Genomic DNA, 24660 nt, shown 5'->3' with positions numbered 1-24660 from the left:
TCTTTGGTGCTCATTTGTAAGAGATGAAGTTTTCTATCAAGAAAGCACTTTGCTAGAAAACCCTAAAAGGCTTGATTATTCCCAAAGCTATTTCCTAGAGAGTTCCCTTAGTGCTTAGAGATAGGGGAAATAAGGTTTTGGACAAAGGTGTAATACCTTGTTCAAGTCATGGTGATCCCCACTAATCTACACTCAAGGTTGTGAGTGAGTATTTATATATATACATATATTATTCTCTTGTTATATATATATATTATATTACATGTGTTGTAATCTTCTCTTCTACCTTTCATATATATATGTGATATATATAGTGTATATATATGTATTGTAACATATATTTAATCAATCTCTTATTTTAGTCCTTGTATTATTTTACAATAGAGTTGTAATAAATCTTGATTTTCTTCCATTGTTATAAAATCTCTAACAATCAAAAGCTTATCCCTTTTCAATGGAAGAGGTGATAAATCAAGATTGTGAGAATACAAGGATAAGAGATTTTATGTGAAAGCCATTCATGGGTGAGCATGATGGTGAATATTATGTGATTTACTATTTTATATGATAGTAATATATAATATATATATATATGAGTTATATATATGTGACATATATGTGATTATGTGTTTGTATCATATTAATATATATAGTAGTATATAATATGATATTTAATTTTTATATCATGCTATTATATGTATATATGTGAGATATATAATATATAATATGTATGTATGAGTAATATATATTATATATATGTAGAGCATGTGATATAATATATATTAGTGAGATTAAATATGTAGAAATAATTACTTCTATGTATTTATGTGAGACATGCATATATAATATATGTTATATATGTGTATATAATATATATCATGTATATTAATGTGTATATATATGTTATATATGTGTGAGGTATGTAACATATATAGCTGTGTAATAAATATATATATTATGTGTATATGATATGTATATTATAGTATATATGTTATATTTATATGAGATATGTAACATATATATTTGTGAATTTAATATTGACATTATGTGTATGTTACATATAAGATGTTGATTAGTAACATACATATTATATTAATGTATGAGTTATATAGTATGATAATAATGTTGATAGTAATATAATAGTGTTTATTACTATTGATGTGAAAATTATTATCATCTATTTTGTGAATAAAGAATAGATTTGAATTCTTATTCAATTTGGTGGTGAACATCTCACTTTATGAGATAATAAAAGATGGATTTTGAGAAGTTACATGTTTTATTGGATTATAAGAGATAATCATCTCATATTATGAGATAAGGAAAAGTGGACTATGAGAGTTACACTTATGAGAATTGTCTTGTCTTAGCAAGAACAATAGATTAAAAGGGGATCCAAACTTGTGAAATGAGTCATAAATTGGAAAAACAATTTTAGACTCAAAAATAAAGTGAGTCAATGTTGTTTCAAAAAAAAAAAAAAAAAAAAAAAAATTGTGAAAAGATAACAAAATTGGAGAAGCAATTTTGAATCTTAAATAATCAAAGTGGTGAACAAAATTGATGAGAATTTTGTTAACTTTGGTATAATTTTGGGCTAATCTCAATAAGGAGATAACCTTAAAATTATGAGTAAAAATAATCACATTATTTTATGAGTAGTAATGTACGTTTGATATTTTAGTTTTGTTGAGAAAACTAAAAATGTCAAATGGTATTTTTAAAGTGGCCTTAAAGAGTCATTTGAAGAGAAAAATACACAAAAGTGATATTTTATATACACTTTATGGTAAAAATGTGGGGGTGAGCCACAAATTTAATCAAAATGTGTTGAGACATTATTGATTAATTTATTTGATTTTGAATTCAAATTCTAAATCAAGTTTGGCTATGTGCATAAGTGAAAATATTGACATATTTAGTGTCAAAGTTTTGGTAAAAATAATTTCAAGAAGAAAAAAAAAAATTTAAAAAAAAAAAAAAAAAATTATAGAGACAAAGTAGTCTTCTATATTTTAAAATCAAGATATTGTCTTGATAATGAAATGTGAAAATGTGGGGGTGCATACTCCAATATGAGAGAGTTTAGACATACTTGGTGTCTAAAATTAAAAAATGAGAATTTAGACATATTTGGTGTCTAAATTAGTGTATTTTTGATATGCTTGGTATCAAAATTATTGAGAATTTGAGTTGAGTGAAAATTAATCTTTTATGATTGAATTTTCAAAGCTTAAGTACTTAAGGAGAAAAGTGGTCACAAAGTGAACACTATATTTTGGCATGCATGATTCACATGGAATCAATATTGAGAGGTTATAACAAATCGCTTAATCTCCGTACAAGATTAAAGCATGAATTTTCGAGGGATGGGACCTAAACTCCCTTAGTGTTTTGCTCATTGATGGTAACCTATCTTAACACTAGTAAACATCTAGTCTTAAGTTCAATAGGTACTAACAAGTCAATAGAGTGAATATGGTACTCAATTGTCCCATCTATGGATGAGTACATGTTGTGAAAATTGAGGGTTAAAACCAAAATGTTTTTTAATGGAGCTTAAGCTTAAGAAAACTCACTTAAGCTTAAGAAGTGTCTAAAGAGTGGTGAGACACTAAAACTCCACCTATATGGACTAGAGGTGGTGCCGCCTCTTATGAGAATTGGGAGTTATTCTCTAGAGAGTCCATGAATTGGAATTTTGCACATGGCCATTAACGGTGCAAGAGCGAGACATGCGGTCTCAAGTGAGCATTAGCGAGGGTGTGTGTGTTATCACCGGTTTGTATTAAAGGGATAGTGGTTCAATGCTACGGCAACCAAAATTTCATCAAACTTTGTGGTAACTACACTAAGGTAAAATTCAAGTCGAAAGACATTTTACCTAATGCACCTAAGCAAGACTTCTTTAAAAGTGTATATTTATTCAATCAAAGTGGGGGAATGTTATATTTTGATATAATATTTTGATTGATTAAATAAATGTTACAAGTGTGTTACAAGTGTGTCACACATTTTAATCTAGTGGGGGATTGTTATATTATTTTATAATATAATAATAAAGTAGATTAAAATGTGATAAATATATGTGAATAATATATATTAAGTGTATGGTAAATAAATGTGTAACCTATGATTTTATAACCTACACTTTTGTAACCTACATGTTGTAACTTGGAGAGGAGTTACAATTTGTTGTCACTTGTAACTCATGTGTTGATCACACATTATTAGTGTAATAAAAAGGTTGTTACACAATTTGATGATAGGATTCAAATGGTATGAAATATAGTTGTTACAAACTATATTAATACTCATTTATATGAGAGAAATGAGTGTTGTGTATTTTGAATTCTAAGTGATCACCTATACATTATAAAAGGAGGTCTTTGGTGCTCATTTGTAAGAGATGAAGTTTTCTATCAAGAAAGCACTTTGCTAGAAAACCCTAAAAGGCTTGATTATTCCCAAAGCTATTTCCTAGAGAGTTCCCTTAGTGCTTAGAGATAGGAGAAATAAGGTTTTGGACAAAGGTGTAATACCTTGTTCAAGTCATGGTGATCCCCACTAATCTACACTCAAGGTTGTGAGTGAGTATTTATATATATACATATATTATTCTCTTGTTATATATATATATTATATTACATGTGTTGTAATCTTCTCTTCTACCTTTCATATATATATGTGATATATATAGTGTATATATATGTATTGTAACATATATTTAATCAATCTCTTATTTTAGTCCTTGTATTATTTTACAATAGAGTTGTAATAAATCTTGATTTTCTTCCATTGTTATAAAATCTCTAACACAAGATTCATGGCCAGATGAATCTGGCTATGGTGAGAACTGAGAAGATTACTGGTCAGTAAAGAGAAGAAATAACAATGCAGTCTTCACTTTCCTTCTCTAATGGCATTAGACCCATCAAATTTGGAGAAAACCCAAAAGCCATTATCACTACCCATTCACTCAAAAGAGCTACGCTTCCCTTTACTCAGTGCTCCTCTCTTCTCTCCACTAGATCATCTCTTTCTTGTTCTTCTTCTCGATTCGATTTTAGATATCCATCGGTGTCATTCGTACAGAAGGATGAGCTGTGTTGTAATCTAGTCCCGAGTACGACATTTAGAAAGAAAAGGAGCTTCGAATTGTCTCCAGTTCGTTGCGGCATTTCGTCTAGCCATAATAATAGCGCCGGTGCGAAACGAAGTTTAAGGGAATGGTTTGAGCTTATCGGGGAGGCCGTTTCGACAGCGTTTCCGTTATGGGTCGCCTTGGGATGTTTATTAGGGCTTTTAAAACCGAGTTCCTTTAACTGGGTTCGGCCTAAATGGACAGTTGCTGGTTTAATAGTGACTATGCTTGGGATGGGCATGACACTCACTCTCGATGATCTTCGTGGTGCGTTGGCTATGCCTAAGGAATTACTAGCTGGTTTCTTTCTCCAATACTCTGTGAGTTCTGTTATGTTTTAAATAGTTAGTGTCATTTACTATTATGAAATTTTTCTTAATGGGTTTTAAATAGTTAGTGTCATTTACTGTTAAGAAATTTTTCTTAATGGGTTTTTAATAGTTAGTGTCATTTACTATTATGAAATTTTTCTTAATGGGTTTTAAATAGTTAGTGTCATTTACTGTTATGAAATTTTTCTTAATGGGTTTTGATCATATATTGAGATGTGCCTTTATTTTTTTTCAAAAAATGATAAAATGCTAAATTAAGTAAGTGGATCTTTGTTTCAGTACGTTATTAGTGAGATTATTCAAATAGAAAAAGCATTTGTAACTTGTTGCAGGTGATGCCATTATCTGGCTATTTTGTGAGCAAGCTTTTGAACCTGCCATCCCATTATGCAGCTGGTTTAATATTGGTCGGTTGCTGCCCAGGCGGTATACCCCCTTGTCTTTCTTATTTTGTTATTCCAATACTTCTCTTACTACCCTGTTTATTTATCTACGTTTGGGTGAATGGTTTCAGGTACAGCTAGTAACATTGTCACTTATATTGCTCGGTAAGTGAACTCTCAGATATAGCATTAATTTCATCATCAAATATAAGTTTCTCCAACAAGAAGATTTAGTGACCAATCTGTTTTTTCAGTGGAAATGTGGCACTCTCAGTTTTAATGACAGCAGCTAGCACTATAACAGCTGTGGTTGGTAAACCAACTTTTGATATCTTTTCTTGCAGTATCTTCTTTTCCTTGATTCTTAGATTGTTGCAATTCAACATACCTTCATTTACATAGGAACTTTTATGTTCATCTAGGACATTTGCATATTATAACCTTTTCATTAGTGTATCTTCAACAAAACTATGGTTATGAAGAAAAAGAGTTATAGATTTATCAACTTATATAGTACCAAGCCAATCTGATGTTGTGAACACCTTCTACAAAGTATAGTTCATTTTCACCCTTCACATCAAAGCAGCATCATTTTCTTTTGTCCTCTTGCCTTAAATTATAACGCCCTTTCTCAATTACAAAACTGTTTTACTTATTCAACTGTTTCCTTTCAACAAACTGCATTTCTGTTTCAAATTGGTTTAGTTCATGCATCATTCAATCCTGGCATCTGATCTGCAACCAAAACCCTCTTCCTAAGTTTATTTCACTTTCCTTATTTTTTGATTAACTAACCCTATTTTTAAACCTTTCTGTTGCAGATAATGACCCCCTTTCTGACAGCCAAACTTGCTGGGCAATATGTTGCTGTAGATGCCTCTAAACTACTATTCTCAACACTCGAGGTAAGAGCTTTTGGTACTGGACGTGTGCTACATAGTTAAACCATAGTTTGCATCGATTTCATTGTATGAATTTTGAACTTTGAACCAGGTTGTGCTACTTCCTGTATTGGCTGGTGCATTTCTAAACCAGTACTTCCAGGGCATAGTTAAAATATTTTCCCCTGTGATGCCACCCATTGCTGTGGCAACTGTAGCCGTTCTATGTGGACATGCCATTGCCCAGAGCTCTTCTGCAATCCTCCAATCTGGCCTTCAAGTAGTGATAGCTTGCTCTCTTCTTCACATTTCTGGTTTCTTCTTTGGGTACATACTTGCAAGGATACTTGGGATTGATGTGGCATCATCTCGGACTATCTCCATTGAAGTTGGCATGCAGGTTAGCATAACTCCACTAATTCATGGTTCAACCAGATCCTTTTATGCTTTCTCTGTGTTGCTTGCGCAGTTAATTCTCATACTACTGTTTTTTCTTGCGGTTTATTTGTAATTCTTATGATGAAGTATCTAATGTGCAGAACTCGGTCCTTGGAGTTGTTCTGGCCACTCAGCACTTCGGAAATCCTTTGACAGCAGTGCCATGTGCTGTTTCAAGTGTCTGTCATTCAATATTGGGTAGTGCCTTGGCTGGAGTTTGGAGACGGAGTGCACCTTCCCAAAACCATGATTAACATGTCCATGTAGAAATTTAGATCAAGGCTCAACTCCGAAATTTACTAGTACCACTCGTTTGAACTACTGGAATTAAATCAATGCTTGTCCTTTATGCTGCTTTTCTTCTAAATAAAAGCTGTTATTGTTAGGCATTTTTGTCTTGTTCTTGGAGAGACATGCTTGCTAGCAAGCCAAATGTAATAATAAGGGCCTTGTTTGATTAATTATTTATGTGTTCTATTTTATCTAAATCCAACGTTCTTTGTTGTAGGCTTAGCTAACATTACTGGCATTACATAGCGAAGCTATCGGCAGTGCACAATAAGAGTGAATAGAAACCCAAACAAGAGAAACAAATTTAGGTATTCAGCAAAATTTATTTGCTTATATCTAAGATAGCAATGAGTAAAGAAGACTGCATGCGTGCTTATTAATAGAAGGGTTTACAAAATCAAGAGTAAATAGTGTATCTTTTAAAGGAGATTTATTTTTGATCTTAAGTATATGGTGAGAGTTGATTAAATTAGGGTGTTGGATTAAGTAGCATCGGGCAAAACTCTAATTAAGGTAATAATATATGTACAGTACAAATATAATATAGCATGGGGGCTAGGCTCGAAACTCTAACCTTAGTTTAACAAACTCAAAGCTCCCGCCAAGCCCGCAAACGAGGGATTGGTAGAATGTCACCCTTATTGGAATTGAGCCTATGAGACTCAAATTCTCACTTCACATTGGTTGTAGGTGTGCTAAGAGTTAGGGCTCGCTTCATTTTCGAGTGAACACGTCTTACACATTATATTAATAGCTTGATAGTTACACTATAAAAAGAAATATAAATTTTCTTAATTTTTTTGCTATGTTAATTGAAAAAAATTCCATAAAACACTTTTTTTTCTTTGTAATTTTCTTACTAAAACATAATAATAAATTAATACTATATATTTATGACTAATATTTGTGTTTATATAAATATATTAATCGTGTCAATTTATGTTGTATCAACATTTTTACTTGTGCATTTTAAACATGAAATTTTTAAGTTTTGGTCATAACACATTTATTAAACGTGTTATCGTATTGTGTCGTGTGATCTGTTAAGAAATTGTATCGTGCTCGTGTTTAAAGTCTTGACACATTTATGACTAATAATTGTATTATATTCATGTTCACCATAAATATATCGTGTTGAAAACGTGTCGACACATTTATCTAAAACTGTTTTTCTATAGTGTACTTAGTCATATATCCAAAAAATTTACGCTTTAATTAATATAATATAGAAAAATTCTACAATGCACCTCTTTAAAATGGATACATTGATACATCCTTGTCTGTTTTAGCACCCGAAATAATTTTTTAGTCAAAATTTTTTTCATGGTCATGTACGTTATAGTTATTTAAGACATCCTGTAAAATTTTAAAAAATTTGGAAAAGTTTAACACGCCGAAAACTACGTTCAAACAATGTGTTGCACGCGTGACTATTTTATTTTATACGCGTGTAAAATAGACTGTTTGAACATTGTTTTCTATATTGTAAATTATTCAGAATTTCTCAAAATTTTATAAGTTATCTTAAATAGCTATAACGTACATGAATATGAAAAAAAATTAGACTAAAAACTTTTTCTGGATACCGAAACAAGTTAAAGATGTATCAGTACATCCCTTTTAAGAGGGTGCATTGTAGAATCACCGTATAATATGAGTTGTCCATATTTGTATCACATTGTGGGTGTATACTGTATTATTTGTAGTATTGTAATTATTGTAATAGAGTACCATGTTGTATAACTATAAAAATTGGACGAAAAAAAAGGGAAATAGGGGCAACATTTTTCAAATAATAATACAATATAGCAGGCAATTCTAAAAAACACGCTCATAGTAGATCAATATTTTTTTTCATTTTGTTGTTAGGATGTATTTATCTCTATTTTTTTTTTATTATTGTTAAATAAATAAATAAATGAAGGAATGCCATTTAAAAAATAAAAATGAATGAATGAACAAAGTGAGCCACTGAAACTGTGATACCCCTCCAATCCGATGTGGCAACAAATAAAACGAAAGAAGATTCCCCGCCCTCCCCACCCGCCTAAATAATCCAACTTCATAAAAATGGGCGGGGCCTATTCCTTTCATTTTCATTTTCACTTTCGTTTTTAATTTTTCTAAATATTTTTGGAAAACTGACTTTTGAAAATTTTGGTTTTTGCGGGCTTCTTCAACTCCCTTCCTTCTAGTTCCCACCCAATAAGATAAAAATGTCTATCGCTAATACTTTCATTCTCACTTCCCATTCCCCGCCAAAAATAAACCCTTCAAAATTTCTTACAGAACACATTAATTTCCAAAGCCCTAATAATCCCAATCTAATCCAACCTCTTCCTTTCCAATCCTCAACTACAGCAACCAAAAATGGATTCAGAACTCCATGGCTTGCCTCCACACAAAAGATTCAGACTCATTCACCAACAACAGAAGCTACGAGATCAACTGATTATGGCCGCTCCCTTATCTCTCCCGGCCAAAAAGCGCAAGGAGACTCGGGACCCACCTCATCTTCTTCCCAATTCTTACGACGTTGCCGGTGACTCTGCTTATTCCTTGCCGGCGAAGAAAAGGGTTTGCGCACTTCCGCCTGATATATTCCTCGAGAAACGGGTTTCGAGCTTCGACCTTAATGCCGTGTACAATCCAGCATTCGAGGAGGAGGACATTGTTGTGAAATATGAAGAAGATCGTGATGTTAAAAAAGCTCCATTGTTCAGAGAAGGTGAAATCGCGTGGGAGATTGAAGATGACGAAAATGGAGGCTCTGAAAGTACAGTAAAGAAAGAAGCTGAAATCGATGGATATTTTCTGGAAGATGACGATGGCATTATCTGCGCTGTTTGCCAGAGTACAGATGGGGATCCTTCTGATCCGATTGTTCTATGTGATGGATGTGATCTAATGGTTCACGCTTCCTGCTATGGCGATCCTCTCGTAAAGGGTATTCCGGATGGGGATTGGTTCTGTTCTCAATGCTCGGTATCGAAAGGGTCTCAAAACGACATGTCGTTTTCTTGCTGTTTGTGTCCAAATAAAGGAGGGGCGATGAAGCCGATGAACGACGGCAAGTGGGCTCATGTCGTTTGCGCTCTGTTCGTTCCTGAAGTTTTCTTTCATGATCCGGAAGGACGAGAAGGGATTGATTGTTCGAAGGTCCCAAAAAGCAGGTGGGAGCAGAGATGTTATCTCTGTAAACAGACTAATGGATGTGCTATCAACTGCTCTGAGCCCAAATGCCCTTTGAGTTTTCATGTGACCTGTGGATTGAATGAAGATCTTTGTTTAGAGTACAGAGAAGGGAAGAAGAAGGGTGCCATTGTTGCCGGTTTTTGCAAACCCCACACCGATTTGTGGATTAAGGTCTGGTTTTTTATTTTATTATGTTATGAATATAATGTTAGATTTTACTAAATGGGTTTTTATTTATTTATTTTAATTTTTTTATCTGTTTGCAGCAACAACAAACTGGAAAGTACAAGATTGTAGCAAGAGATGATTAGAAGATGGATCGGATCTGCTAGTTAGAGTGTTTTATTTTTAATATAGATTGCTGTTGTAAGTTTTGTTTTTTGTTGCTGAAAAAGTTGTAGCCTTTATTTTATTTACTTTAAACATAATAGGCTGATTGATCAAATAGTAAGCTGTGTCCATTTTCAGCTGGAAAAACCATTTAACACCTGGCTGTAGACTGTAGTGTTATTAGAACTTAGAAATCTTTGTACAAAATGGGGGTCAACAGTCAACATTACGAGTGGATAATCTCCTACTGCCAAAGATAGCTGGTTGTGTAGCTTTTATTTTGGAAGATAATTGATGCGTCTTGGACCTTGGTCTCTGATTTTTTTGCCATACACTTAGACTTGTTAAACAAAATAAAGTGATCAATAAAAAAGAAAAAAATCAGGCAGCTTAACTCAAATTCATAGTCATTCATTGTTAGTGTTCGTGTTAAAAACATTACAAGTTACAAGCCCAAACTGCAATTGAACTAAAATTGTTGCAAGTACATACATATATGGGGCATTACAAGAGACATAAGAACTTAGTTTCCTCAAATTCTAAGGCTCTTTCTTTATGATCCCTTAGCCAAGCATGGCATTGTCTTCTTATGTGACCCTCCTTACCACAATGGTAGCATTTCCTTTCATCTTTCGCTTGTGATCTGCTCTGAAATTTCATTCCACTACTTGGACTTCTACTTGTTTTATTCTTTACTATCTGAACTTGATCCAACACTAGATGAGCCCAAAGCTGCAATTTTCCTCCTAGTATCTTCCTCAAACAGTTTGCTTTTGACCAAATACAAACAAAGCTCACCATTATCACTAGGAACACAATTACATACTGACTTTATTAGCTCATCTGGCAAAGAAGCCAAACGCATATGGGCTTTTAGATCATCATCTAGTGCCACATTCATAGCACAATATACCCTTTTTGTATTTCATGTAGAATAAGATTTTAACTAAAAAAGTCTTAGTAGCCGCGGTTCTCTTCTTGAACAAAGAATTTAATTTCAGCCAGAGTTCTAGCATTTGTTTCTAGAGCTACATGATGAATTAAACTCTCATCCATACACAGCCTAATCTTTCCAACCGCCTTTCGATTCAGAACATACCATTCTTCATCTGACATCTCTTTGGGCCTAGCATCATCCCCTTCGATGGGTTTTTTGTGCAAATCTTCACAGTAAAGATAATCCTCCATTCTCATTTTCCAAGACACCCAATTTGGATTATTAAGTTTAATCATGATATTACCAACACTATAACCAAATATATTGTAGACAACTGAAAAAACAAAAGAAAAAGGAAAGGATAAAAGATCAGTACTTTGTTTCGACGTTACCTTTTACGAATTTGAAACCAAACCCCACCACCGTACTGGAACGCTTCCAAAAGAGATCATAGAGAAAAGAAAATTGCCAGCCCCAGAAATAGTGAGAGCAAATTACAAAATGTTAAATATGAATGGGCCGGGCTGAAACTTTTAATTGGGCCCAGGCCCAAAATACCATCTAATGGCAATGCAAAATCGTGGTCTGTCAGTTATTCTCTTCGTCGTCTCCATCCACTCTCCACTACTCTTCCCTCTACCTTAACTAGTTACTTATGACCATTGTCAGAATTTGTAAGAGATTTCTCATTGTTATGGCTTGATTCGACCTTGCAGAGAATGGGAACGAATTCTAGAAACTGAATCAACAGGTATTCAATTTCTTTTACGACATTTCTGTTAAAACTTTCGAGTATTCTGTTTCAAATACGATTATATTTATATATGATCAAAGTTAAGTAGCATATGAAACAAACAAAACAAAAATAGTGTCGCATACTGTGTTTTAAGTAGCATGTTTGTTATGAGATTACTTTTCTGGATATTTTGATCATTTTTTTTTTGTATTATTTGAGATGTTTATCTACATGAACAGAATGGATCCTGCTGAGCAATCTATAAAAATTGGAGGAAAGAAACATCAATGGACTGCATTTGAGGATTCTAAGTTAGTAGAGTGTTTATTGTGTCTAATCAATAATGGGAATTGGAAAGTAATTTGCGGCAAAACCCCCTCAACTATCAATTTACTTGCAAAAAACCATCCAACCTCATATTTTGTTGGGAAAACCCTCCAAAGTACTGTTTCGTTTACAATTTTAAGGTGTCGTCTATTCAGCCTCGTTAAGTCTTAATTTTGCCCACGTGGCAATGACAGGTCAATAAAAAATTATCCTACGTGGCCATATTTTACAAAATAAAAATTAAAATAAAAACAAAAAATTTAAGAGTAATTTGCGGCAAAACTCCCTCAACTATCAATTTACTTGCAAAAAACCATCCAACCTTAAAGTTTTTTAGATGGTTTTTTGCAAGTAAATTGATAGTTGGGGGAGTTTTGCCGCAAATTACTCTTAAAGTTTTATTTTTATTTTGTAAAATATGGCCACATAGGATAATTTTTTAGTGACTTGTCATTGCCACGTGGGCAAAATTATGAGCTGGACAGACGGCATCTTAAAATGTAAACAGAATAGTACTTTGGAGGGTTTTCCCACCAAAATATGAGGTTGGATGGTTTTTTGCAAGTAAATTGATAGTTAAGGGGGTTTTGCCGCAAATTACTCATCCAACAATGGTAGTACCTTCAAGAATGGCTACCTACAGCAATTAGAGAAATTGTTGCATGAGAAGATTCCTCGATGTGAACTTAAAGCACATCCACATATTGATTCTCGCATCAAGATATTGAAAAAACAATGTCATGCAATTTCTGACATGTTGGGGGATTCTGCTAATAGATTTGAATGGAATGCAGAGGAAAAGTGTATTGTGTCTGACAAAAATGTGTTTGATGAATGGGTTAAGGTTAATAATATTTTATTTTGTTGAATTCTTTGTTTAAGTACTTTGACTTCTCATGTAGTTGTTCAATTTTTTTTTGTCTTTCTATCTATCTTTCTATTTTCAGAGTCATCCAAGTGCCAAAGGTTTAAGATACAAGTCCTTTCCTCATTATGATGAGTTAATAGTTGTATTTGCAATTGCAAAGAATGGAGCTACTGAAGAAGGTGCCACTGCAAAGGGATTGCCTAACATGGTTGAAGAAATTGCTAAAGATATTGAGAATGATAACATTGAAATTACTTCCAATCCATTGGACGCGTTGGATGGTGTTGCCAGCGCTAGTCAGACTAGCTCACGTTCAGACTCATCAATATCAGGTAAAATGAATAGGAAGAGATTTAGGAGTGAAGATGCATTAGTTTGCTTGTTGATTGATGCAGTAAAACAATGGAGTAAGATCCATGCGGCTTCTTGTGAGAGCATTGCCAGACTTGCCAATTGTTTTCAACATCACGCTGACGCTGCTGACAGGAGGATGAGATTATTTAGTGAACTTAAAAAGATCAATGGATTGACAAATACACAACGAGTAAGAGTTGGGAAACTTCTTGTTCAAAATCAAGCTATTACTGACTATTTCTTTAGTTTGGATGATGAGTTCAAACATGCATTACTTGTGCAATTATTGGAGTGACTTAGTTTGAGTTTTAGGATTCAGTTTTAGAAGTAACTTTGACTATTAGGATGAAGCCTTTGTATTTCCAAACTCAACTGCACTATGTTATATATAATGTCTATACATGCATATTATGTTTTCAGTAAATGATGTTTGATTTGGAAAAGTTTTTATTTATTTATATATATATATTTATATATATATATATTACTCTGGACTATTTAATTTAAATTTTTTTTGTTAATCACAATTAATGTACAGTGAGATTGTTTATAATTTCTTTTGTTACTATGTTGGTTCTCATCGGACTTTTTTTGCACTACTTACTATTCAATATGAATTAAATAAAAATAGAGATTTAAATGTATTTAAGTGTAAATTTTTTAAACTAAATGAAAGAAGACGATATATTAGAGAATTTAATTATTGTAAAGAACATTTCTTGATTCTAGAAGCTAGTAACACTAGCCAACACACATTCATATAAATAGAAAGGGAAAACAGGGAAGAATGATCATTTGAAAATAGAGTTTAGACTTTTTGTGTATTGAAGATTAGATATGACAAATATAATAATAAATGATGTATGTTGGAAATTTTTCAAAAGAAAACAATTGCCAACATGAAAAGTGTTAATAATATTCAACGTTCAAAATTTATATGTGACTAATATTAATTTTATTATAATAAGCAGAATAATAGTTTTTCCTAATTTCCTACACACCACGTTATAAAAACATTGGACAAAATTAAAAAGACAATAGACAAAGCATATGGTTGGGCATTTGGTCTAGTGGTATGATTCTCGCTTAGGGTGCGAGAGGTCCCGAGTTCAATTCTCGGAATGCCCCTATCATTTTACAGTTTTTTATTTTAATACCTTATCAAAGGTGACACTACATTCAAAGTTAAAACGGTGGGCGTGAAACTTAGCCATCATTTTGACCATACATTATACACAATTGACAATTACCATTTCAAAGGTAACAAAATGAAGTGTGACGCCAGTGTACGAATTCCCAAATTCAACAAGAACTACCGTGTTGGCATTTCACATCCAAATTATTCATCATTATCTTTTGATGTTTCAACAAAAAATTTCTTTCATTGACTTTTTTTTAACACCTTAAAATTTTTTCAAAAAGGGATTGTTCGTTCCAATGTACAGCAGAGATAGCCTAATGCATATACTAAATTTTCAAACATTACACTATAATACGAAACCTCATCATTCACGGCGCCTAACATAAGACTAGAAATCTATATATTCATCATTACCGTAATTATTTATATTCTTTCTCCACATCGACATACATTTACAAATGTATATATATACCAATTTAACCCATTAACCCCAAATTTTAAACTACAAAAAACACAATAATTCTCAAAATGATGATCAAGCTAGTGCTAAGTAGTGTTTTGACAACAAGCCTAATATGGCTACTCCTTACAGCCACATCAGCCACGGCTCAAACTCCCATCCTCGACACCAGAGGGCAGCCACTCCTCCGTGGCGTGGAGTACTACATCAAGCCAGCCATCACCAACAACGGCGGCGGGCTCACGCTTATCGACCGCAACAACTCCTGTCCATGGTACGCTGGACAAGAAAATGACATGAAATCTAGAGGAATCCCAGTGACATTTTCGCCTTTCTTGAAGGCTGAAAACGTGGTGATGGAGTCGATGAGCTTCGAGGTTGCTTTCGCAAAGGAAGGCACGTCCAAGTGTCCGAATACTACGACGAACTGGAAGGTGTCTACGATGGAGACTAGTAGTAGCGGTAGCCAACCCCGATTCATCGAAACGGGTGGTAACGGCACCGTTTTGCATTATTTCCAGGTTTATTTAGGACCTGAAGTAGTGATGAAGAATGGTTCGTATGGATTGAGGTGGTGTCCTGCTGAAGTGTGCCCCTATTGTAGGGTTGATTGTGGGTTTGTTGAAGTTGTCGTTGAAAATGGGAACAGGTTATTGGCTTTGAATTCAACTTCTGCGTTCCCTGTTGTTTTCGAGAGAGCTGCTTAATCATCATCATCATTATTATCTTTGATTATTATAGATAATAAAATTGGTTGTGTTTATTGTTTTTTTTATTATTATTATTCATATAGTGAAAATAAAACTAAAGCTAGCTATATATTATATATATAGCTCTTGTTCAATATCTCGTTATGATTATTAGCTATATATATATTATTATCCTTAGTTATATATATTTATAAGAATTATATGTAAATCAGGATAATTTTATATTACATACTCTAAAAATGGTTGTTCTAAAACTCACAGCATTTAGAGTTTTTGTAATGTAATTTTTTTTTTTTTGTAAATTTATAAAATTTTAAATAGTTCATACTTTATAGTATACATATAAAATATAAACATTTTATGTCAAAAAAATATAAATATATTATGCACTATATATTTATTTTTTTTCTTATAGGAAATATATATATATATATAAAAAAAAAAACAATTCAAATAAAAACAAATGATCACAGGCAAGTCATTCCAATGAAACAACCATAAAGTCTTGCCGCCGAAATAAATGTTAAATAATGTACTCTCAATAACAATATGTGAAAACCAATAATCATTATATTTATATTTTTATTTTTTTATGATATGTTCTCTTAAATTAAATTAAATAATATGTTTCTATTATTATTTTTTGTATTCATTGTACCTATTACAAAAATATTTCTCTATTATATTATTTTCTTTTTTATAAATAATAAAATAAAAAAAATATTTATGTTTTTTAAAAATTACCATGTAACACTCTTATTTTTTGGAATTACTAAAATTATATCTTTTTATTATTTTTTTTTTTTAAAAAAAGAAAAGTGAATAATATTTCTAAAAAATTAAATGGAAAGTATTATAAAATTAAAAATATTACATTTAAATTCAAATTATAACTAACAATAAATTTTAAATATTAATGTGTTTTTTAAATAAATATTAAATTAAATATTTTTTCATAAAAAAATGATCTTCTTTATCAAATAATAATAATAAAAATAAAATCAGCTAAAATAAAACTAAGTTTATTGTGCATTATACTTAATATTAAGTTAGTATACACTTTTTCTGACCTCCAAAATCACACACACAATATATATTTATATATTTAGAGCACTCACAACAGTTTTTTTTTTAAATTATATAAAGAAGTTTTAAAAACATGTTATAGGTGCTTTAAAAGTTATTTTGAGTTTTAATAATTATTTTTGTATGGATGATATGTGTATATATTCATATTACATATTTGAAATAAATAAAATATAATAAAATTAGAAAAAAAATAAAATTTTAGTGATTTATTTTAATGAAAATAATGCATGGTATGATATTAAAGCTGTTTTAAAATAAAGAAAAGTAAAAGTTTAATCATGCATTTTAAAAAATAAAGTAAAAATGAGGCGGCCTTGATGCAAAACTATCGGACAAATATCATTACTCAAAGTTAGTTTCAAATAATGGGGTGGTCCATTTGTAAGATATTTCAATTTTTTTTTCTTTGGAATTAGGTGAACGGATAAAAGGCTGATTTGACAAATCTAACAATCAATGCCACACCAACGTTTACTAAACGTCATGTACATATATCCACACAATTTCATGGCGCCGCCTATTATATCTGAGTAATGATCGAGTAATGATCCTGCACCATAATTTATACACAAACTTACAACACATGTAACAATTAATTTTATCGTTATTTAAGATTGGTCCAAACTTAATTACCACATAATTATATATGCATGTGTGTAATTTATAAGTAGACAACTTATTTATTTTCTTTATAAGAAATCCATTGCGTAAAGTAATTAGTTCAATACGTTTCAAATAAATGGATGAGAATTGACAGACTTAATTTTCTTTATTAATTGCATGTCTACATCGATGAATATGATCTACGTATACGTGTCCAATTATTATATATAAATACAGATATAATCGTAGAAACAAACCATAAATTAATCCACTATCAATTTCTCTATACTCAAAAACATTAGGTTCATATTCAAAATGAAGTCAACGATCATAGCAGGAAGCACTCTCATTAGCTTGGCGTGGCTTGTAATTATGGCCATAGTAGCCACAGCTCACGAACCCACGAACAATCCAGTTCTGGACACCACCGGAAATCCTCTTCGGCGCGGGGTTGATTACTACATCAAGCCGGCCATCACGGACAACGGCGGCAGGTTTACGCTGGTCGAAGGGAGCGAGTGGTGCAAGCTGTACGTCGGCCAGGAAAACGATTCGAGCAGCGAAGGGTTACCGGTAACCTTTGAACCGTTCGCGGAAGGCGAGGAAGTGATTAGGGAGATGAGGGATTTGAAGATCACCTTCTCTGCAAACACCATCTGTATTGTGTCGACCAGGTGGGAGTTGGAAGTAGAGAGAGATGTGGAGGTGGGAAGGAGACTTATTGGGACTGGAAGCTCGGGAACAGGAACTAACTACTTTCGAATTGAGAAACAAAATGGGAACTACATCATCAATTGGTGCCCTAATGAGTTCTGTTCTCGGTGTAGGATCGATTGTGGTTTTGTTGGGGCTGTGGTCAAGAATGGAACGAGGTTTCTGGCTTTAGATGGTTCTGTTCTTCCTCTGGTTTTTGAGAGGGCTCCATTGCAGTCATTAACTAACATATAGTTAATTTGTATAGATATATGATTTTAAATAAAGTTAATAATTGGTGTAATATTAATTAACGTCGTGATCAGGAGAAATGATTATATAATAAGAATAAGAATAAGACCATCTCAGTAGATCATGTAGAAATTGTGCTCATTTTATTATATTATTTGCATCAAATTTCATAATTTTGATTCAATACACAATAGTTGTGAAAAATTTGATATTTATTATTTATTTTTTTTTTGAAGGAAAATGGTAAACTTTATTAGAATGAACTTTCAACCATTACAATAGATAAAAGATCAGCAGGAGCATTACTCTCACTGAAAATACGATCTGAATACAAACAAGAGCTACGAGCAAGACGGTGTGCAGCTTTGTTTACAGAACATTTAACAAAATTAATCGTGACTAAAGGTAAGGCATGCAACAATGTACGACAAGCAGACACATGTTGACCAAAAGGAAATAAAATGATAACCGAACCTCGGATTGCTTGAACAACAACCAAAGAATCCGTCTCAACTTCAACCCGACCCCATTGGTGTCTCTTTATCCAACTCAGAGCCTCCTTAACTCCCACAACTTCAGCTATGGCCGGGTCCACGAACCCCTCCAAGAGGACCGTGAAGGCTTCAATAAACCGACCATCATGGTCTCGAGCCACGGCACCCGCTCCAAACTTTCCGTCATTTGCAAAGATTGCGCCATCAACATTTACCTTAATCTTTCCCCAAACCGGTTTCACCCAATGTTCTAAGTCTATGTTCGAACCCGTAGGAACAAATAAAGACCCCAATCTCCTTTGTTGAGCATGTCTCCATTGATTAAGGATTACTCTTGCCAATAGAATAACCTCCGCCGCTGACAGTGATTTCTCCCGCCAAACTAGCTCATTTCGGGCATGCCAAATTGCCCAAATCACCATTAATAATTCCTCTTGTGCCATAGTAGAGTGCTGAAGTATCATCTGACTAAACCAATCCCAAAATGATGCCAAAGACACCGAGACCATATTTAAGCTTGACCTTTGCCAACATGATCTTGCAAAAGGACATAGAACCAATAGATGAATGATCGTCTCAGTCGCTTGGTGACACATGAGACATATTTGATCAAGAGGGATGTGCTTGGTATTAAGTTGAACTTTAGTAGCCAAACAACCTGTCAAAGCACGCCACATAAGTTGGTGAACTTTCGGAGGGACTTGAAGCTTCCAAGCGATCTTCTAAATTTTCATCTCAAAGTCACTAGTGTTAGTGACATCAGCCTGATGTAGCAAGCGATAGGCCTCCCTTACAGTGTAAGCACCATGCAGATCCAAAGACCAATACCAAGTATCAATCGTAGACTCCTAATCAATGTTGGTCTTCAAAATTAACCTCTTATCCCGATCATTGAAAATATCGGAAATCACTTCCAAATCCCAACTTCTTTCTCCTAGCACCATGAGATTGTTAACCTTCCACTGCTCCACACCATTAGTGATAGTAGTGACCCACGGATGTGAAGCATCTTCTAACCAAGGATCAAACTGAACACTAATACTTGTACCAGGACCAACAACCTGTCAAGCACCTTTCTTGATCAGCTCTTGTGTTTCGAAGATGCTTTTCCAAATAAAGCTAGGTTAAAAACGACCCATGAGAGTAATATCGAGATGAAAAATTAATTGGTATTATTGTTATTTTGGTTATTTTAAATTTTTAGTTACATTACACTTATATTAATAATATTTTTACGAAATATTAAACTTAAATAAATAGTGTGATAATTTTTACATATTTTTTTGTATATTTTTAAGTTAATAATAAAACTTAAATTTGTAATTAAATATCTAATTAAAAAATTAATTTAATTTAATTAGTAATTAAATTAGATTAGATTTTAAATACAGTTAGATTGGAAGATGATGACTTTTCAAATATCTATATATAATATAAAGGAAAGCACAAAATAAGTTTATGTGGCATCTTAGATTTTTTTTATTCTATTTTTAAAATTTTGTGAATTTTTTCTATTTTATTTAGAAAACAACTACAAAAATACATGGAACTAAATGTCCCACATTGTTTATAAATGATGTAGGCATCATCCATGTAGGTTATAAATATTATTCTTTTTATGTCATATTAATTCATCCAAAAGTATTTTTGTTTATGGGTGGTTGATTAATTTCTTACCCTATGAGTTTTTATTATCTTATTCTTAATGTCTTATAGTTTTTTATCTTTCATTTAATATACATTTCATAATTTATATTTTTAAAAGTAATTATCTAATAAATATTTATTTTATAACTTTTTTATATTTGATGTAATATATAACAATAATATACAATTTATTATGAGTTAATTTTATTTCAAGATTATATATATAATTCTATATTTTTAATAGCTCAAAAAATATTCGAACTAAATTATTTAAAATGAAATTAAACATTATTTTTTTTCTCAATATATAAAGAAAAATATAAATCAAATGAGATGTATGAACATTTTTTTACTATTTATCTATTAATATTTTATTTATTTTATAATATGTCTTCTAAGTAATGTATATATACATATATTTTGTAAGAGTCTCACAGTTTACAAACTATGTGAGTATTATACTTATTAACTACAAGTAAACACAATATATATTTTATTTCATTAAGAAAATACTACAAGTAAAATATTTTTTCATTCACACCGATTTGTCTAAAATTAATATTTCTCTTTGTAGGGGCAATTGAATACCTTACTCAATTAATTTTATATATTTATGTATAAATACATATTCAATTGATCAACTTTACATAAATATCCAAAAATTAATATTTTTTTTCTATAGATTTGATTATTTTTTATCCATTTACTTATAATAGTTTTGTAATTTTTTTTATTTCATAATTACTTTGAATATACATCTTAATTAGTTTATGTATATATACATCTTAATTGAGTTTAAAAAATATGGCACTAGGAAAGAGAAGAGACAAAAATATTCATCAATTAAAATAATAATATTATTCTAACTTAAAAAATTGATACAAACAATTAATATTATAAATAATAATAGTAATAAAAAAGATAACAAATCATGATTCATTAATTTAATAAAGCGCTGCAACAAAATAAATAATATTTTAAAATATCTACCTCTCATTTAATCAAAACGTTAAAAATTTACAATATTTAAATTATTAATACTTAAATTAATATTTTTATATAAATAAAAAAACTATAAAAATATTTAATTTAAATATATGAACAACAAATTAAATTTTACTATAAATGAGTATCATTTTTTTAATTACAGAAAAATTTATACCATTATAATATTTGATTCATTTAAAAAAATTATATTTTTAATACCTTTTAATTATTATAAATAACTTTATTCGAAATGTGCTTTTATTTTTATTGTATATGATTAATATTTGTGCTAATTACAAATAAAAGAAATTTTACATAAATATATTATATAATTTTATATTAGGGATTTTTTTATTTTTACACTTCAAAACAGTTTTTTTTACATTTTTTACAGAATTCTACAAAGAAACCCCTATTGCAACTAGCGCTGCAACCACTTTAGAAACCCAAACCGTAAATTTGAAAGAAAAAAAATTAAAAAAAAACAGTATATGGGGTAATTCCCCTTTATATTATTCATAAAAAAAAATATAAAATAGTATTAGACTGAATTGAGATTTTATTCGTAACTAAAAATTAATTTCTTTCATGTAAAATTTTAAAAAAATTATTAAAACCGCGCGAAGCGCGGATCTATTCCCTAGTAATAAATAAAACAAAGTTGGACTAAATGCCCAACCATACAATAAATGCATAAATTTGATAAATCTTTCCACACTGTCATATTTGGATCTTAGGTGCGTATATATGCGACTTATATAAAATCATAATAAATTAGGACGACACTCAATTTCATGGCACCGCCTAATGTAATAAATGCATATACGGTATTACTATAATAAACGGTACATATATACATTATCCTATCCTTTTACTACAATACAAGCTTAAATTTGTCTTAGTTAATTAGTCGACTTTAAACTATATATATAAATACTCTCCTAGCTATATCTATATTCAATACTACAAATTAAACCATATAGTAACCAAAAATATGAAGTTGACGATTCTTATTAACTTGATGACGTGGCTTGTAATTGCCATAGCAGCAGCCTCAGCCCAATCGGGGAGCAATCCAGTTCTGGACACCACCGGAAAGCCTCTTCGGCGCGGCGTCAAGTACTACATCAAGCCGGCCATTACCGACAACGGCGGCAGATTTACGCTGGTCAACGGAACCCAGTGGTGCCAGCTGTACGCCGGGCAGGAAATCGATTCGAGGGGGAAAGGATTTCCGGTGACGTTTGAGCCGTTGGGGAAAGGAGAGGAGGTGATTAGGGAATCTAGGGATCTGAAGATCACATTCTCTTCAATCACAATCTGTATTAAGTCGACCACGTGGCAGATGGAAGGGATGAGAGATTCCGTTAGCGGGAGGAGACTGATTGGGACAGGAAGCTCGGGAAAGGCAAGCAATTACTTTCGGATTGTGAAACAGAGTGGGTTCGATGATGGGATCTACAATATCGGATGGTGTCCAGCAGAGTTCTGTAATGTTTGTAGGTTCGATTGTGGCTTTGTTGGGGCTGTGGTCAAGAATGGTAAGAGGTTTTTAGCATTAGATGGTTTTGTTCTTCCTCTTGTTTTTGAGAGGGCTCTATCATCATCATCATCAATCCTCACCTGAGTACTCATCAACGTCAACTAACATATAGTTCTTTTAATTTTATCAGTTCGTATATGATTATGTAATTAATATTAATATTGACTTTTTTGGGAGCAATTAATAAGTCAATAATTAATAAAAATAAAAATAATAATGTGCGTGAAAAGGGACACAGGCCGCTATAGCCTATACTGGCTTGTAGGGTCGCGGCCCTCAAATGAAGTTGGTTTTGCATACTTTAAGGAACATGTAATAAATTGTTAGAAATTTACCAATTATATATTCTTTCAAGCACAAAATTAAAGTTAATAAAAATACAATCTTTCTAAGCACACATATTTTTGGACAAAATAAAATCAGTTCCATATTAGCTCATATTTGACTCATAACACACACAAAAATAAACAAGCAAAACAAACAAACAAATTAAAACTAAAACTAAAAAAATTGAGTTTACCCCCAAAGTTAAATGACACATTGTCCCCAAAATCACATTAATGAATAGGAAAGAGAATTTACTTGAGCGCCACATCAGTATAGTAGTAGTGGAGGTGGTGGTTGGTACGGGTGCCATGGCGGGGGAGCCGAAAAATAATTAGGGGACATTGGGATTCATAGTCCACATGACAAAAGTTGAATTTAATTTACTCACTTGCCGATGAGCGAATGTATTTTGTTGCTTAAGGTAGGTATTGTAAAAATCAGCCTGAGCATGAGCCTGATTCGATTGGATTATGTATTGATTTTGACGAATGATATAATTTAACCAATCATAAGTGCCTTGAGTCCTTGAATCCAGTAGAGGCTCGATTTATAATGGAAGAGGAAGAATTTCACTAGAACCAGCTTCATTGTCATCCTCTGCTTCATTACCATCACCATTGGGTTGGTTTATTGCCTTTGTGGCATTTTCGTATCTCTTCTGAAGGAGTGAAGGATGCTTCTAAAAAATAATCATCTTCATGGGTAGCTTAATGATATCCCCATCTAAGGCTCAAATGCCATGTTGGCTACATAAGGCTGTAATCACAACACCATGAGTCGTGCCAGCAGTGGTGCGCATTTGAGAGACAAACTCAAAATTCTTATGAGACAGCCTAGCAATGTCACAACTGAACTAAGACAACATAGCAAACACTACCATGCACCGATCATAATCCCCTCAAGATGCATGGGATGTTGCCATGTTGGCAATAATCGTGCATTAACAAAATAGACTCATGCTCTAGCCTCTATGTTAAGTTGCCAATGATGCAAAAACTTCATTGCAAAATTGGGTGCCCTCCTAGCCTAAAACCTCAGCCAACCAACGTGAATAACCAACCTTTCATCTAAGTGGTTAGCAAATGTTGGAAGGTTCAATAGGCGATTAATAATTTTAATGCTCCTTGGTACTGAAACTCCCCTTACATAAACTTCGTTTATTTTGTTCTGGAAAGGATAATTAGCAAAGAATTCAAAAATGAAAGTATAATTGGCTTCTCCCACAATTTGAGAAGCACACACTCTTTGCCAATTTCTTCACACAATCTCTTATGGAATTACTTCATAACCACGATCCTTCTCGAATGGCTCATCTTGAAAGTCAAATCCCCACTCTCTTATTACCCCTTGCTTTTGATTTTTTTGTATCCTTCGGCTGCCTCGTCATTGATGAATTTTGGAGGGGGTTGGTTCGATGGTTAGTTCCTTTGGGGGTTTGGATTGCGAGAAGATGAGCCTCGTTCTGTTTTTTGGGCTTGAGTAGTGGTTCGTTCAAGTC

The 24660-nt window shown here is 32.3% G+C and overlaps 6 protein-coding genes and 1 non-coding gene across 7 annotated transcripts; all 7 read left to right on the top strand.

The window, feature by feature from the left end:
- Nucleotides 1–3818: 3818 nt before the first annotated feature.
- LOC115707450 (probable sodium/metabolite cotransporter BASS1, chloroplastic) lies at nt 3819–6639 on the top strand. Its single transcript, XM_030635415.2, has 7 exons — nt 3819–4464; nt 4809–4902; nt 4991–5024; nt 5114–5168; nt 5681–5764; nt 5853–6140; nt 6280–6639. Exons 1-7 carry the CDS (start codon nt 3895–3897, stop codon nt 6430–6432), a joined length of 1278 nt encoding a protein of 425 aa, XP_030491275.2. The 5' UTR covers nt 3819–3894; the 3' UTR covers nt 6433–6639.
- A 1894-nt stretch (nt 6640–8533) lies between these two features.
- Nucleotides 8534–11386, top strand: LOC115708148 (uncharacterized). Its single transcript, XM_030636359.2, has 2 exons — nt 8534–9835; nt 9931–11386. Exons 1-2 carry the CDS (start codon nt 8840–8842, stop codon nt 9973–9975), a joined length of 1041 nt encoding a protein of 346 aa, XP_030492219.1. The 5' UTR covers nt 8534–8839; the 3' UTR covers nt 9976–11386.
- Nucleotides 11387–11434: 48 nt separating this feature from the next.
- On the top strand, nt 11435–13652 carry LOC115706617 (uncharacterized). The gene is made up of 3 exons (XM_030634329.2): nt 11435–11682; nt 11907–12838; nt 12942–13652. The coding sequence occupies exons 2-3, from the start codon at nt 12749–12751 to the stop codon at nt 13509–13511; spliced, it is 660 nt and encodes a 219-aa protein (XP_030490189.2). The 5' UTR covers nt 11435–11682; nt 11907–12748; the 3' UTR covers nt 13512–13652.
- Nucleotides 13653–14272: 620 nt separating this feature from the next.
- On the top strand, nt 14273–14344 carry TRNAP-AGG (transfer RNA proline (anticodon AGG)). The gene has a single exon. It is a non-coding gene; the product is annotated as a tRNA-Pro (tRNA).
- A 463-nt stretch (nt 14345–14807) lies between these two features.
- Nucleotides 14808–15661, top strand: LOC115704192 (kunitz type trypsin inhibitor 104). The gene has a single exon (XM_030631407.2). It carries the CDS (start codon nt 14886–14888, stop codon nt 15522–15524), a length of 639 nt encoding a protein of 212 aa, XP_030487267.2. The 5' UTR covers nt 14808–14885; the 3' UTR covers nt 15525–15661.
- Nucleotides 15662–17343: 1682 nt separating this feature from the next.
- Nucleotides 17344–18355, top strand: LOC115707339 (kunitz type trypsin inhibitor 104). Its single transcript, XM_030635269.2, has one exon. The coding sequence runs from the start codon at nt 17535–17537 to the stop codon at nt 18165–18167; it is 633 nt and encodes a 210-aa protein (XP_030491129.2). The 5' UTR covers nt 17344–17534; the 3' UTR covers nt 18168–18355.
- Nucleotides 18356–22026: 3671 nt separating this feature from the next.
- On the top strand, nt 22027–23230 carry LOC115703666 (kunitz type trypsin inhibitor 104). The gene has a single exon (XM_030630905.2). The coding sequence runs from the start codon at nt 22287–22289 to the stop codon at nt 22917–22919; it is 633 nt and encodes a 210-aa protein (XP_030486765.2). The 5' UTR covers nt 22027–22286; the 3' UTR covers nt 22920–23230.
- Nucleotides 23231–24660: the final 1430 nt, after the last annotated feature.

The sequence above is a fragment of the Cannabis sativa genome, chromosome 1, assembly GCF_029168945.1.
Source record: "Cannabis sativa cultivar Pink pepper isolate KNU-18-1 chromosome 1, ASM2916894v1, whole genome shotgun sequence".
Taxonomy (NCBI): Eukaryota; Viridiplantae; Streptophyta; class Magnoliopsida; order Rosales; family Cannabaceae; genus Cannabis; species Cannabis sativa.
Note: the sequence above shows the minus strand (reverse complement) of the source record. Positions and strands in the feature narration are given on the sequence as shown.

Bases quoted from the DNA above. Each gene is read 5' to 3' on its own strand.
- LOC115703666 (XM_030630905.2), top strand. From the start codon at position 22,287: ATGAAGTTGACGATTCTTATTAACTTGATGACGTGGCTTGTAATTGCC.
- LOC115706617 (XM_030634329.2), top strand. From the start codon at position 12,749: ATGTTGGGGGATTCTGCTAATAGATTTGAATGGAATGCAGAGGAAAAG. The intron at 12,839-12,941 runs GTTAATAATATT...TTCTATTTTCAG, and splicing joins TGTTTGATGAATGGGTTAAG to AGTCATCCAAGTGCCAAAGG.
- LOC115707450 (XM_030635415.2), top strand. From the start codon at position 3,895: ATGCAGTCTTCACTTTCCTTCTCTAATGGCATTAGACCCATCAAATTT. The intron at 5,025-5,113 runs GTAAGTGAACTC...CTGTTTTTTCAG, and splicing joins ATTGTCACTTATATTGCTCG to TGGAAATGTGGCACTCTCAG. The intron at 5,765-5,852 runs GTAAGAGCTTTT...ACTTTGAACCAG, and splicing joins TACTATTCTCAACACTCGAG to GTTGTGCTACTTCCTGTATT.
- LOC115707339 (XM_030635269.2), top strand. From the start codon at position 17,535: ATGAAGTCAACGATCATAGCAGGAAGCACTCTCATTAGCTTGGCGTGG.
- LOC115704192 (XM_030631407.2), top strand. From the start codon at position 14,886: ATGATGATCAAGCTAGTGCTAAGTAGTGTTTTGACAACAAGCCTAATA.
- LOC115708148 (XM_030636359.2), top strand. From the start codon at position 8,840: ATGGATTCAGAACTCCATGGCTTGCCTCCACACAAAAGATTCAGACTC. The intron at 9,836-9,930 runs GTCTGGTTTTTT...ATCTGTTTGCAG, and splicing joins ACACCGATTTGTGGATTAAG to CAACAACAAACTGGAAAGTA.